The sequence below is a fragment of the Prionailurus viverrinus genome, chromosome D4, assembly GCF_022837055.1.
Source record: "Prionailurus viverrinus isolate Anna chromosome D4, UM_Priviv_1.0, whole genome shotgun sequence".
Lineage (NCBI taxonomy): Eukaryota > Metazoa > Chordata > Mammalia > Carnivora > Felidae > Prionailurus > Prionailurus viverrinus.
The window spans coordinates 68,131,611-68,146,710 of record NC_062573.1 but is presented as its reverse complement, the minus strand read 5'-3'; the positions used below and the strand labels follow the sequence as shown (position 1 = coordinate 68,146,710).

General features: G+C 44.6%; 1 protein-coding gene across 1 annotated transcript in view; it reads left to right on the top strand.

Annotated features, from left to right (window-relative positions):
- The window catches only part of PSAT1 (phosphoserine aminotransferase 1), a 32,676-nt gene extending 20,957 nt beyond the window's left edge, over positions 1–11,719 (top strand). The window contains exons 8-9 of the mRNA XM_047831000.1: positions 9,510–9,647; positions 10,581–11,719. Coding sequence (XP_047686956.1) covers positions 9,510–9,647; positions 10,581–10,686 — 244 coding nt within the window. The 3' untranslated portion in view covers positions 10,687–11,719. The remainder of the gene's footprint in view (positions 1–9,509; positions 9,648–10,580) is intronic.
- The last annotated feature ends 3,381 nt before the right edge of the window (positions 11,720–15,100 follow it).

The window sequence follows — 15,100 nt, the reverse complement described above, 5'->3', positions numbered from 1 at the left end:
AGCAAAACAAACAACAAATTTAAAAAACCAAAAAAACATTTTGGTGACCAGAAGATTCATGAATGTGTGTTGACTACTGGACCCGCTCCTGTGAGGGACAGAGAAAACATATGGGCCTTGTATTCGTCTCCTAGAAGTGCTGGAACAAAGATTCACTAACTCAATGGTTTAATGCAACAGAAATCCATTCTCCATGTTCTGGAGGCCTGAGGTGCAAGGTGTCAGGAAGGCTTTGCTCCCCACAGAGACTCCAGGGAAGAACCATTCTTTGTGGCTCCAGGCATTCCGTGGCCTATGGTGCATCACCCCAGTCTCTGACCTCACCTTTGTTGTGTGTCCTCGCTTCTGGTTGCTGGATTTGGGGCCTGCCCAGATAATCCCAGATGCTTTCTGTCAACTAGAGACCGTTAACTTAATTACATCCTCAAAGACCCTTTTTCCAGGGGTTAGGACATGGATCTACCTTTTGGGGGGCCACTATCCAGTCCCCTACCATAGACCTCTCACCAGAATGCTGAATGTGAAGCACCTAGCACAGTGCCTGGCACACAGGGAGCTTAATAGATGGTGTTTTCATTTGCGTCCACCCGCCCCTTCCAGGTGGCATACAGGTGTAGGAGACTTTATGCTGCGTGTATGTACATGTACACACATACGTGTATGTTTGTGTGTACACATTTGTATGCATATACATAAACACATAAACACATACTCATTTACCAAGCCTGAGACCTCCTCAGTGACTGTTACTCTTTGGGTTCCATGATAGTAACTGACTGATAGGAACTAGAGAATGTATATTCTTCTTTGAGAATTCAGTGTGCCACGACAGATGGACAAGACGATGCTTTAGGCCTAACTTTTAATACTTCTCCCTGACCACCCATGGGTGGTGGGTGGGGGTGTACTTGTGGAGTAGGTAGGATAAAGCAGCATGCTACTACTCCCTCTGTCCTTAAAATGCTTTCGGCTTGTTCCTGTGAGTTCTTGGCATGCAGTGACCCTCTAGCCACAGGCCCTGGGGGAGTTGGGTTTGGATGGACGCCTTAGCCTTTAGGCTTCTCCCCCACATGTGGTGTGGGGAGAGGTGTGCATGTTGTGCTTTCTGTCTACTCTGGTTCTGCACAACAGCCAAGTACAGACTGGGGGCTTGGTAGATGATCCGAGGAGTTCACAGCCAAGGGGTCAGTGATAGTTACTATAAGCTTGGAGCAGTAAGATGATAATGCTTTGCCTGCAGGTGTAGGGGGGGTTTTGAATGAGCTTGATTGCACCTTGGGCATGAGTAGAGTTAGTCAGAGGAGGGCAAAAGTACTTTTAGGAATTTTTAGGAAGGCAGGGCCCAGCCCTGCAAAGGTACTGAGGGGAGAAAGTACATTGTGTTTGGGGAGCTAAGAGTGGGTTGCCTAGAGGGGATGGTTGTGCTGGAATGAGAAAGAAGGTCTGGAAAGGTCTGAAGACACACTTAGTCCACCTGTTTAGTCTTCCACACATCCACCTATCCACACATCCACACATCTACCCCCCCCCACCTACCCTTCTAACCACCCATCTGTCCACCCACCAACCCATCCATCCATCTATCCATCCCATCATGACCCACATGCCCATCCGTCCATCCTTCCATCATCCATCCACACACCTGTCCATCCATCCATCCATCCATCTATCCATCATCCATCCACACACATCCGTCCATCCATCCATCCCATCATGACCCACATGCCCGCGCATCCATCCATCCATCCAGTAAATTTTCCTGAGCACTTCTCTGGGCTAACCTTGTTCTAGGCCCTGGGATACACAGAAGAATAAGGTATCTTTCCTGACCCCCACAGTGCTCAGAACCTGAATGTGAGTGAAAGCACTTGGCTGTTGTGGAGGGGAGACCAAATTTTCTATTAGCTTTTGGCTCCATTTATTTCTAAGGAGATGTGTAGGCATGAAATGAGAAGACAGAAAGAATGATAATGCCTCTGGAAGAATCCAGAGAATTAGAAGCAAAACAAGGCATAGGAGAGAAACACTGAGAAACCCCAGAATTCCTTTTTCCCCCAAGGTTCTTATACTCCAAGCACGCAGCCTGGCATTTCCCAGAAGACAGCCTGCTGACGCCAACATGGCAGGCGGGTTGTCTCCTGAGGAATCAGGTCACTTTCCCACCTAACACTTTTCATTTACTTATGCACAACCTTGACCCGGAATTTTCATCTTCAGAGTAAACCTCTTTCTGGGAACTTCCATCCGCCCTGGGCTGCCTGCCCAGAAAATGTCATCCTGGCGCCTGACATTCTTGTGGGACCCTGTTACTGGAGTCAAGCGGCCTTTTGCTTGCTCCCCGCTCAGTGTTTGCAGTGGGTGCTTACTAGCTCTTCCTGTATTCACTTGGATTTTCAGGAACTTCTTCGCTTGTCTTTTCAGCTATAGACCTATGGCCCCCGAGGGAGGTGAGCAATTTTAAAGAAGAATACCAAATAGCCTAGAATTAGACTTTGTCACTTACCACCACCTCTAGCTCCTTATTTTTGTTCTCCCCTCCGCTTTGGCTTCCCCCAACTCATAAGGCAGCCCATTACTGAACATGGTTCTGGGCAGTTTCTAGGGGGTTGTACCAGCTCTGCCAGTGACCCTGGCATGGACTTCGACACTAGAAAAGTCAGCCTTCGAAGTCCCTGAGTTCATTACATAGTCTAACCATCCACATGGTGCTGGTTGATGCTGACTTGAACCCATGTGGACAGTGAACCCCTCTTTGCCACTTATTAGCAAATGACCTAACTGCTCCAGACTCTGTCTCCTTATCTGTACATTGGGTGTAATGATGGTATACTTTTTTTTTTAGTTTGTTTATTTTGAGAGAGACAGAGACAGTGCAGTGGGGGAGGGGCAGAGAGAGAATCCCAAGCAGGCTCCGCACTGTCAGTGCAGAACCTGACACGGGATTCAAACTCTTGAAACCATGAGATCGTGACCTGAGCCCAAACCAAGAGTTGGACACTTAACCAACTGAGTCTCCCAGGTGCCCTAATGGTACATACTTCTTATGACTGTTGTGAGAAGTAAATGAAAATCCATGTGAATAAAGAATATATAACAAGGGTTATAGCGTGGGTTACCTTATAGAAAGCCCTGGAAGAAGTACTTGGCACCTAGGGAAAATTCCTTAAGAGTTAGTTCCTGGGGCGCCTGGGTGGCACAGTCAGTTAAGCGTCCTATTTCGGCCCAGGTCGTGATCTCACTGTTCATGAATTTGAGCCCTGCGTTGGGCTCTGTGCTGACAGCTCAGAGCCTGGAGCCTTCTTCGGATTCTGTGTCTCCCTGTCTACCTCTGTCCCTCCTCTGCTTCTGCTCTCTTTCTCTCTCTCTCAAAAGTAAATATGTAAACATTAAAAAAATTAAAAATAAATTAAAAAATGTTAGTTCCTAATATTATTATTTTGTGTTACTATGGGAAGCCCTTAGAATGGTCCTGACACACAGTGCTCACTATATATTAGATACTAATTTTGATATTATAAAGATGTCCAAGTGAAGGCATCCGTATCCAGACCTGAGGTCCCCTTTCTTGTTACCTTCTTTTGGGGATCAGACCTTAGGAAAGAGGGGAGCATGGATGGGTCTAGTGATAACACTAGCATAAAACAAAGCAGGCAGAGCCCTGGTGCTTTCAGGTACACATTTTATGACCGCACAGCCCCGTGAAGCAGACAGTAAGCCTGTTTTCCAGAGGCACAGACAGGTGAAGGTGAAGGTGGCGGCTGGGAAGCGGGAGCAAGCCAGGATATGCACTTGAGGATATGCACATTAAGGACCCCAGGGGCGCTGGGGCCGGGGTCCTTAACTACTACACTAGGCAAACTACAAAACTCATAGACTGTGACTCTCTATTCGTAATGCAGGGATCAGTGGAAAACCTTAGAAATGATCAAGGTCAGAATTGTGATTAGTTACAGCTAAATATGTAAATGTCGATTACCTTGCTGTACTCCAGAAATAACAATGAAAAGCGTGATGAAGTAAAAAGATCCCATTTGTAGTAGCCACAAAAATGATAACATATCTACAAGTAAATCCAGATGCTCATCTGGGCAAGTTAATGCAAAAGGATTGCTGCAAATTTTAGAAAATAACATATTTACATTAATCAAATGTAATGTTAATGTACAGTCTCCTAAAACTCATCCATGTTAACCTAGTGTGGCAGTGGTAGGGACAGACAGTATTACCGTCTGTGGAAGAGTCAAGGCCAGAAGCTGTCCATGTTTGCTTGAGAATTGCATTTTATTTTTAAAAATTAATTAATTAATGAATTTTGAGAGAGAGAGAGAGAGAGAGAGCTTGGGCAGGGGAATGGCAGACAGAGAGAGAGAGAGAGAGAGATAGAGAGAATGAGAGAGAGAATCCTAAGTAGGCTCCACACCGTTAGCACAGAGCCAGATGTAGGGCTTCAACTCAAGAACCGTGAGATCGTGACCTGAGCCAAAGTCGGAAGCTTAACCAACTGAGCCACCCAGGTGCTCCTACTTGAGAATTGCATTTTCAATTAGAGAAGAATGTTCGAAACTTTCTAAAGTTTTGATATTTGAAGCATTGTAATCCATTTAGACAAATTGTAGAGTTAGATATTTGCATCATGCCATGCTCAAAAACAAGTTCTAATTAGTCAAAAGATCTAAATGCAAGAAACTGAAATAAAAATACCAGAAGAAAATATAGGAGAGAGTTTAAGTAGAGGGAGTATAGAAGGTCTTTCTAAACAAGTCATAAAACTCAGAAGCCATGAAATAAAAGACAATTAATTACGTGAAAATCTTTAAAATTTACACAGCTCATGACATCACAAATAGAGTGACAACAAAAACAAATGACAGACATGAGAAAAGATGTGTAGTAGCAAAAGATATAAGTGACTATCCTTGGCAAGAGCCCACAAGTGGAAAACGATAACCAAATACAAATGGGGTGGTTGCTAGTGGTTTGAGCCAGTGACCCAGAAGAAACCCAGCTGGCTAATGGGCAATGAATGCCAACCTCCTTAAGAAATGCAGATTATAATCAGGAGATTTTGTTTTTCCCCTCTGATCAGCAGAAATTAAAAAGATTGATAGCGTCAGGCAAGGGAATGCACTTGGTGTGTCAAGTATAAATTTGGATATTTCTGGAGTGACGTTTGCATCACCCATCAGAATTCAAAACTCTTGCTCTCTGCCCAAGGAGTTTTACGTCTAAGTAGATGCCTGTGTCCTTTCTCTTTGTGGATACAGAGGTGTGCCTAATTGTGGATACAGATACATGCCTAATTTGGTCCCTGCAAGTCCAGTGCTGTTAGGTGAAGATATGTAGACAACCAGCATGCCCATCAGGAGGGGTGTGACGAAAGAAGTTAGGGTCCATCCTAATCGGGTAACGCGTGCGGTGAGAAGGGTGAGGGAGGTCTGTGTGAACAGACGTGGGAGGCTGGCCACGTTCTGTCATTGGGATAGGAGAAAAAAGTAAGTGTAGGAAAGGATGATGCATGTATTATTTCACTTAGAAAACCACAACATGTATATTTGTAAGCCCTGCATAGGTGTGTATATACACATATGAACGTACATATACATGTCTGCACACACATTTGTATGTTTAAAAAGATGCTGAGGAATGCACACCAGGTTATTGATGGTAGCCGTCTCGGGGAAGGGGATGGTAGATGTCTGCATTTTGACTCTAGATTTTCATAAGTTGTATAGAAATTTAAAATTAACTTTAAAATAATGTTTATTTTGAGAGACAGGGAGGGAGAAAGAGAGCGAGGCTGAGTGGGGGAGGTGCAGAGAGAGAGGGAGAGAGAATCCTAAACAGGCTCCAGTGCAGAGCCCAGCTTGGGTCTCGATCCCACTAACCATGAGATCACAACCTGAGCCAAAATCAAGAGTCGGGAAGCTTAACTGATTGAGCTACCCAGGCGCCCCTAAAGTTAGCTTCATTTAAAAAATCTGGCAGTAAAGAGAGGCCTCGTGATGGTGTTTTGCAGGCTTCTGTCCCACCGGGTGCGTTCTTTTCCTTGCTCCCTGTGCTTCTCAGCTTCCTCATAGAAGGACATCGCTGAAGCTCACGTCCTGTGCCCTGCCAACCCTCACCCCATCTGTGAAGTGGGTGATTGCTGAAGCAGTGCCTTTGCCCCACCCGGTCCGCTCCGGAACCTTGAGAAGTCCTTGTGTTCCTCAGGGGTCATTCTGGAGCTCTAATCCCAGAGACCCAAAGAGTTTCTCAGCCGCATGCATTTGAGGAAAACTGTATCCCTATCGGAAATGATCATGCGGGGAGCTTAAAATTCATATGAAATTCATGACAGGCTCCGGGAAGTTTAGTAGGAGTCAAGAAACTGGTTTAACCCTGTGACTGCAGGATTTGCTAAATTTATCAGGCCATGGAACTGCTTTTTCAGTAATCGCTCCCACATCCACTTTTACCATAGACATAGTGGGAAGCCCTGTTTAGAGTTTCTCCTTAAATCTTTGTAGTCCTGGGATTACCCGGCTGATTACACCCTGCCTACCAGGACCCACCCTAGCTGTCTCAGCCTTGACACCTTCTGCTAGCTTCCGAAATTCAGTAGTAACTCCCCAGATTGCACACGGGGGAGCAGTGGCCAAGTGCAGCCCACAACAGTGCTTTGTAAAGCTCACAGAGCGTTTATTTTACTTTATTTTATTTTATTTTATTTTTATTTTAATTTTACCATTTTTGACAGAAGGAGAGAGCATGAGCGGGGGAGGGACAGGGAAAGAAGGAGAATCTCAGGCAGGCTCTGTGTCACCCGTGCAGAGCCCACGCGGGGCTCCAACTCCTAAAACTGCGAGATCATGACCTGAGCCGAAATTAAGAGTCGGAGGCCCAACCGACTGAGCCACCCAGGGGCACCTCGCAGAGTGTTTAAAACACAACTTAAGCCGATATCGGAATACAGGAAGATCTTTAAAAATCCAGATTTCTTCATTTTTTAATTTTTTTGTGTTTATTTATTTTTGAGAGAGACAGACAGAACATGATTGGGGGAGAGGCAGGAGAGAGAGAGACACAGAATCCGAAGCAGGCTCCAGACTCTGAGCTGTCAGCACAGAACCTGACCAGAGCTTGAACCCATGAACCGTGAGATCATGACCTGAGCCAAAGCTGGACGCTCAACCGACTCCAGATTTCTTATTTCATAACCCATGTGTCCCTGACAGTGGAGTGGGGCTGGTGGGGGGGACTTCGGTCAGGAGGACCATGTGTTTCAAGAAGAAGAAGGAGCATATTTCCCTGGGGAGGCAAAGAACAGGGCAGTCACATTTGTTAGGTAACAAAGGGAGTTTGTGCTGGTGTGGCCTATGGACCTGTTCTCATTTATATGACAGCGGGGCCCCTGTTGGCATTTGAGTTTACCCCCCATGCTTGAGGCTCCCCAGTGCCCCTGCCTTAGTCACAGGCCCTCATTCTTCCAAGCAGGAAACCTCTTTGTAAGAGCTTTCTAGCAGGTCTCTCTCTCCACCTTCTGGTGTTCCCACTCTGTTCTCCTCTGCGAGCCATTGTTCTTTTTAATTCCCTATACGGCCATCACACCAGATGGGGGCAGTGAATCCCCTTTAATCTTTGCTTCCCTTCTTGAGCCTTACGCCAGAGACCCTCTTGGGCTCGAGGGAACGACTTGTGTGCCAATGCATGGCTCTCCTGCTGCCATCTGCTTTCACGATAGAATGGGGTAGATTTGGGGTGGGGGTGAACTGTAAATAAGATATTTCATTCTTCCTCCTTTTAATATTTTTCTCTTCTTAAATTAGACGTGCTTTGTGCTATAATTGGACCCTCCTGTTGGGAGCCTGAGGCAGCAGAATATCAAGAGGGTAGCCAATGAATTTTTAATTTAAATGTCAGCCATGAAACCTACCACCTAGTGAAAGGGGGGTGCGTGGAATTCGGGCTCAAAGCCTATTACCGGATATTTGGTTTCCCTCCTTGGCGTCTCTTCTGCCTGTGGGTGTGCACTTGACTCTTATTAACTTTAACAGGAATTATGTATGTGCCCTTAGGGGAGAGCATAACTTTTAACAGGGGCCTCCTCACACTGCTTTTATTTGCTGTTTAATTTTAATGAATCACACCCTGTGGAAGTGTAAGAACAAAACAGGATGAGCTTGAAAATGGAGAAGGGGTTATTACATATTTGACTCTTCTTTATTTTGGGTTTAGATGTCAGCTCTTCCATTTGTCTCCTTTGATTGTCAATGGGACTTAATCTTGGCTGCTTGTTTTTCAAATCAGAAACCGAAGTCAAATTTCTAACCTTTCCTAGATAAAAATTCACACATCATTTCATTTTTGAGAGTTTGTATAAGTCTTGAGCAAGGTGCTGGGAATAAAAAGATGAATTTGTTGAATTTAACTGATACTTATATAGTTTAATATGTTCCAGGCACTATTTTGGATTGTATCAGTTACCTGTTTTGGCATCCCAGATCAGGCAAGACAGTTGTTAAAGCAACGGCCATTTTCTTTGCTCATGACTTTGGGTCAGTAGGTTGGGCTGGGCTTAGCTGGGTGGTTCTTCGGCCACTCTCACTTGGGACGTTTATTCATTCAAGGTCATCTGGTCATTCACCTGGAGCCAGTGGTCTACAATGACCTCACTCACATGTATAGGAGTTGGTGCTGGCTGTTACCTGGGCCTCTTTCCAGCAGGCTAGCTCAGGCTTGCTAATATGGTGGCTATGTTTTAAGAGGACAGCTATGGAGGCCGCATTCCCCTTGCAAGTTGCACAGCAACACTTCCGTTGCAGTCTCTTGGTCAAAGCAAGTCACAAGGCCAGCCCAGATTCAAAAGGTGTGGAGAGCTAGACCCCGTTCTTGCTGGGAGAGCTCTAGAGAATTTGTGGCCATTTAAAAATATACCTCAATATACCTCAAAAACTCCCTATAAGTCGTGGCTCTATTAATCCTCATGTCAACCTTAGAAGGTATGTTCCATTACTCTTCCCACTATTCAATAAATGAGGAAAGTGAGGCACAACAGAGAGGTTTAGTAACTTACTCAAGGTCACATGGCTTGGGACAATCAGTGTTGACAAGTGATTCGAAAGCTGTTCATTATTAAGTTTTTCAGCCACTCTTAGGACTGACATATTTTTTCTTTCTAGCCTTGTAGAGAAACAATGTCACATTGTCATGTGGCTGCCATATGTTAGAAGCTCCATGTATGTTGTGCCACTGAACTATCACAACTAATCTGAAATGGAGGTGTTATTTCCATTATTTAGGTGAGAAAACTGAGGCTCATGGAAAGTAAGTACAAGTCATACAAGGCAGTGCTAACTCACTGTTCCATATGCAAGAATGATCTCCTTAAGTAAAAGTTATAAAATGTCCTGGGGCAGACTTTTTAAGTCTTCTATTGTAATGACAAAATGTTTAAAACAATTTTTCTGTTGATTGTTAATGGCTGTCGCACATTTTGGAAAAGTAACTGGAATAATAAACATGCTTTTCAGATGTCCGGTGGAGCCCCAGAATAGAAGCAAGATGAATATTCCATTCCGCATTGGCAATGCCAAAGGAGATGATGCTTTAGAAAAAAGATTTCTCGATAAAGCTCTCGAACTCAATATGATCTCCTTGAAAGGGCATAGGTGAGTATGCTTCCAGATCAGAAGCTCAGGTCACTGGTGTAATGTTCCTTTTTTTTTTTTTTTTTTTTTTGAAAATTTTTATTTATTTATTTTTTTAAGTTTATTCATTTATTATTTCTGAGAGAGAGAGAGAGAGTGAGCACGCGCGGGGGAGGGGCAGAGAGGGAAACACACACAGAATCGGAAACAGGCTCTAGGCTCTAGGCTCTGAGCTGTCAGCACAGAGCCGGATGCGGGGCTCCAACTCACAAATGGGAAGATCATGACCTGAGCCGAAGTTGGATGCTTCACCAACTGAGCCACACAGGTACCCCGTAGATTTTATTTTTAAGTGATCTCCACACCCAACACAGGGCTGAGATCAAGAGTCGCATGCTCTACTGGCTGAGCCAGCCAGGCGCCCCTCCCCTCTTGCTTATAGAGCCCTTAGCATGATTCCCTGGCTGGGTGCATGGTGGAGCCACATCTATAGGCTTTTGTCAACATTACTTTTGAAAATGTGTTAGATGACCTTTATGGCACAGAGGTTGCCGTCTCATGTCTGGTGAGAAAGGATCACTCTTGCTCCTGCTGGGCATCAGAAAGTCCTGCATGCTGTATGAAAAAATGTGTCCTCACCACATGGGAGGTGAGACATCTGTCCTGCAGTGGTTGCTAGCCCCCTCCTCCCTACCCGGCAGGCCCATGGATAGCTGAGTTAATCTAGGTCATGTGTGAGCCTGATGGTCCTTCACTGCATTTGGGAGAATTTCCTAATGATGAGAGGTTTGAAGCTCCTGGCCATCTGTGAGGCTTTCAGATGACAGGTTGGGCATGCTGGCCTCAGGTGCTGCGTCGGTCTCAGGAGCCGGTGACTGGGAACTGGAAAGACGGTTGTCTTGATGCTAAATTGGATGCTTTTGTTCTTCATGGTGGCATCTTTGGTCCCTCTAGGTCTGTGGGAGGCATCCGGGCGTCTCTGTATAACGCCGTCACGATTGAGGATGTGCAGAAGCTGGCTGCCTTCATGAAGAACTTTCTGGAGATGCATCAGCTGTGAACACATCTTAACCAGTGTGTACTCTGCCCTTGAACAGTGTACAAAATTGAAAGTAACTCGGCAATGACGACAGAAACTTAGCAGACACGGTATTTTTCTCGGGTGAACATGCTTATCATAGATCTCGTTTTTCAAAGAACAGCAACATGTCCACAGCTGTGCAAAGCTGGGGAGACTTAACGGCCACCACCTTAATTCTGACTTGAACTGGAAGCATTTTAAAAACCTTTTGCTTTCCTAGTGAGTTCCAGCTGATTTTGTCCTTGCTGCTACTTTTCCTGGCTAGATCTCAGTATTCAAACTCGCCTGTGGACTCAATTATGCAAATTGAAGTTACTTTCTCTGAAACACAAAAACAAGGCATGGAGGCTGGGTGGGGACCTCTAGGTGCTGAATCTTGATCCTTTACAGAATGACACAGAGGGGTGTCCTGGGTTCTGCACCTGTTACTTCCAAGTCCACACTGACCAGGTAGTGAGTGTTTAGGGGTTCTAGGCTAAAAGGCAAACTGGGGATCTTTCTTTATACTGTTATTCTCATAAAGAGATAAAAGTGATATACTGTATGTTTATATAGCAAGGTGTGTTTTTTAATACCCAATAGTTTATATTCTATGCAACATGTTTCTAATAATATGGTTCCTAGTGATGCACGTAGAGACCTTAGAATCATCGATCTCACATAGTATGCGTTACGCTTGCAACGGTATGTCCCTCCCCTCTCTCTTCCCTCTTAAAAAAACTGCTTTGCAAGATTTCAAAGTTCCCAAATTCCCTTTTACGTTCCTTTTAGTGGGGAGAAGAGAAGGTTGCTTGGTGGCTTTGCTCTTCATTTTTCAGGGAGGCTGTTAAATTAAAATTCTCTGTTAAACTCCCTTCTCCTTTGTTCACTTTACGGTTCTCTTTAGAGTGTTGGACCAGTGATGCTGTGAGTTCCGGAAGATCTTTGCTGGAGTCTTTTCCCCTATTGTTTATCCGTTGTCAGTATTTTCTCATGACTATGTGGAGGACATTAAAGTCTTAAAACATCTAAACCTTTGTCAGTGAATTTCTTTACCTGCTTTTTATTTATTGATTTTTTTTCAAGCCCCCCAACTTGGGGCTCAAACTTACAACCCGGAGAGCCAGCCAGGCGCCCCCACTTTACCTGCTTTTTAGGCGCATTGTTCTGTTAAAAAATTTATGATGGAAAAACTTGTGTGTGAAAGTAGCATCGGATGAGGGTAATTTAGTTCCACCAATGGTATGTAGGTGTAAGACCTGAGACCTGGGTGCGTCCATTTTTTTTTTTTTTTTTTTTTAATGATTCCATGCACTGGTGGCTTTCCATTGGCTTTTGGAATGGACGTTATCAGGAAACCACCTTACAGCACAGCTCTTGGTATAAAGGTCTATGAACTCTGTCACATGGAGGCCAGAAACATGCCAGCAGGACTGTTCTGAGTGATCTATGTTTCATTGGTTTGTGTAATAGGGACTCCTGATCTCTTATCCCAGCTCTGCACCAATAGGTTGGGTTATTGAGGTTCCCTGGTCAGGGCTAAGCTTCCCTGGTCTTAGTTCTTTCAGCTGTAAAAAGAAGGATTGAAATAATTCCCCCACTTGTCCCAGAGATGTTTAAGAGCTTAAAACGAGAGCTCAATGCAAGATACGAATAATAACTATAAGAAATGTTTAAATAGTGAGAGCCAGCCAGCCCATGGAGGCCACTCAGGTATTCACATGGAATAGTGCTCAGCGTCTGCCTCACCTTCTTCATACTTTCACGATGGTAAGTTCCTGTGGTTTGTACCAATCCCGAGTCTCCCAAATGCCACTCCTTCTCTTTTTTTAATGTTTTATTTTTTGAGAGAGTGCGAGCGGGGGAGGGGCAGAGGGAGGGCGACACAGGATCCGAAGTGGGTTCTGCACCAACCGGTTGACAGCAGAGAGCCCAATGTGGGGTTTGAACTCACGAACCGTGAGACCACAACCTGAGCCAAAGTCAGATGCTCAACTGACAGAGTCACCCATGTGCCCCTCATGGCCACTTCTATCCACTCCTGTTGCTGTGGCCTTCTCTGCTGTCTGCCCTTGGCGGATTACTTCTGCAGCCTCCTCTCTCCCAGCCCCCACCCCTGCACAGCCAGCTGGAGTATTACCTCCCCTCATGCTCCTCCCTGGTAGGTAAATAAAAAAAAACCAGGGTTCTCAGTCTGGCGTTGTAACTCTGCAGCATCTGGCCTGGCCTCGTCTTTCTTACAGTTATGGTTCTTGGAATGGTCCGTGCATTCGTTCTCCCACGCTGTGACACATACACAGTGGCCTAGAGTTCCTGCCTTATTTGTGCCTCCATTGGAACAATGCTCCTTTCCTTTGTTCTCACAAGGGTGACCCTTTATCCCATCACACACCTGCATTCTCTCCTGAGACATCTGCTTATCTCCCTTTCCCCATAGAGCACTGTGGAAGGAGCCTTGTCTCTACTTCCAGCACCGGCATCCTTCCCCTTAGGAGGGACCCAACAACGGTCTGTTTAAGGAATGAAAAGTCTTAATGAAGGTCATATCGGTCTTCCTGAGTTTCACAAACTGAACCTGGAGTAAAGGCAAAGGTACAATCTTACATACATGGATTATTTTTAAAGCTTAGGGTACAACATCCATTTTCCGCTAAACTGATCCAGTAGGTATGCGGTTGAATGGGGAGATTTAAAATCTTGGAGGGCTCCCAGACCCATTCTTCTAAATCTGTGAACGCTTTTGGGAAATGGTCACAACAGCATTGTGTGAGTGCCAAAGGGAGCGACTTGTTGGGACTCCGATTGCTGGGAGGTGTGTGTCCAGTGAAAACCTTGCCCTTTGTATTGTCTCAAGTGAATGAACTGATGCCAACCTGCTTAGCACGTGGAGAGCGGTGGAAGGGGATGCAGGCTCCCGGGTCAGCAGGCTGCAGGAACCAGAACCGGCTGGTCTTCCCTCTAAGATTAAAAGCAAAGCAGATAAAACGAGTGTCTTTCAGACCTTGGTCAATCTGTAAGGCATAGTGGCCTCACATTCCTCCGGATGCTCCAAATTCTACTCACTCCAAACTGAACTTGGAGTTTGACTTTTCTCCTTCAAAATTCTTGCCCATACATAAATCATTCTAATGCCACTTGAGTGGGAAAAAACAAAATCGTTCCCATGTTCTTCGTGTTTATCTCCGCACACTATTTGGTCTCCAACACTGTGGTTCTGTTCTTCGCACGAGAAACAAAATTCGTGTTCTGTCCCGGTCTTCATTCCCCCGCTACTGTATGTTTATCTGAATGTTCAATGCCGCTTCATCACAATGTAGCTGATCCTGGAAGGTTTGACAAGCCCTTTGGTGAACTATGCGGTGTAACAAATAATAATTCTCTCGCCCCCACCTCCTTTGGAGGTGAAAGCGCCACTAAGGCCCATGAAATGGACGAGACCCACTGATAGATGAGATGTTCATTTCTGCCGAAGGCATTAGCTGGTCTGGCCTCGTATCACTTCATGATTAATGTTTGTTGTAATGTGTTCTTTGGAAGGAAAATAAAATGAGGAAGAATTTTCTCACATTTGATCAGAATGAACATAATTAAAAAGTGAAATGCTACTGGGTTTGGGAAGAAATCAATCACTTTAATTGGAAAGAAGATTCCTTGCCTCTGTCGGTAATTGGACTCTTGGTAATTTAGAATTGGAATCCATGACAGTTTGTGATAAATTGGCTCCTTTTGGGCCTAAAGAAGGTAAGAAGTTCTAATTACCTCTGGATTATTCCAGAGTGGATGGAAAAGCTTGATAAAAGAGAGATATTGGGGAAGAGGTAGAAAAGCCAGCAGTGAGCAAAGGTTTATTGAATTTCTTCTTAAGAAGGTAAAGGATAAAATCGTTTATTTGATGTGATAAAAACAACAGCATGGTATTTGTGGCATTTGACATCCCAGAGATGTAAATTGGATTTTCTAGGAAAATAGGGACCTGGGCATATTAGAAAAACTCTGCGTGCACAGAAGTTCTGCAATTAGGCTATAGTATTTAGTGCATGAGAATATTGACAACCTTGGACCCCACTGGGGGATGTATGGAATTTGTACTTGGAGTGTTTAAGCATATTAGCAATTAGCACTAAGTTTAAGGAAGTCCCATGCATTTTATTCAAATGAAACATACTTTGTGGTACTAGAAATGTAGACAGGGCCATAATTAATGAAGCTGCTGACCCGGTCACTGTTGGTATCCTATCCTTGTTTCTATACAGATTGCCTAATGGTGCCTGAGAAATAGACTGGAGTTTAGGTTGCTGCACTGGGTGATGAGTTTATTTTGAATTTTGTGGTTTGTTTTATATATCTATATAGTTGTAGAGGTATAGATGTAGATAGATATAATTTCAAACAGTCAAGTTGAAAGATTAGTACA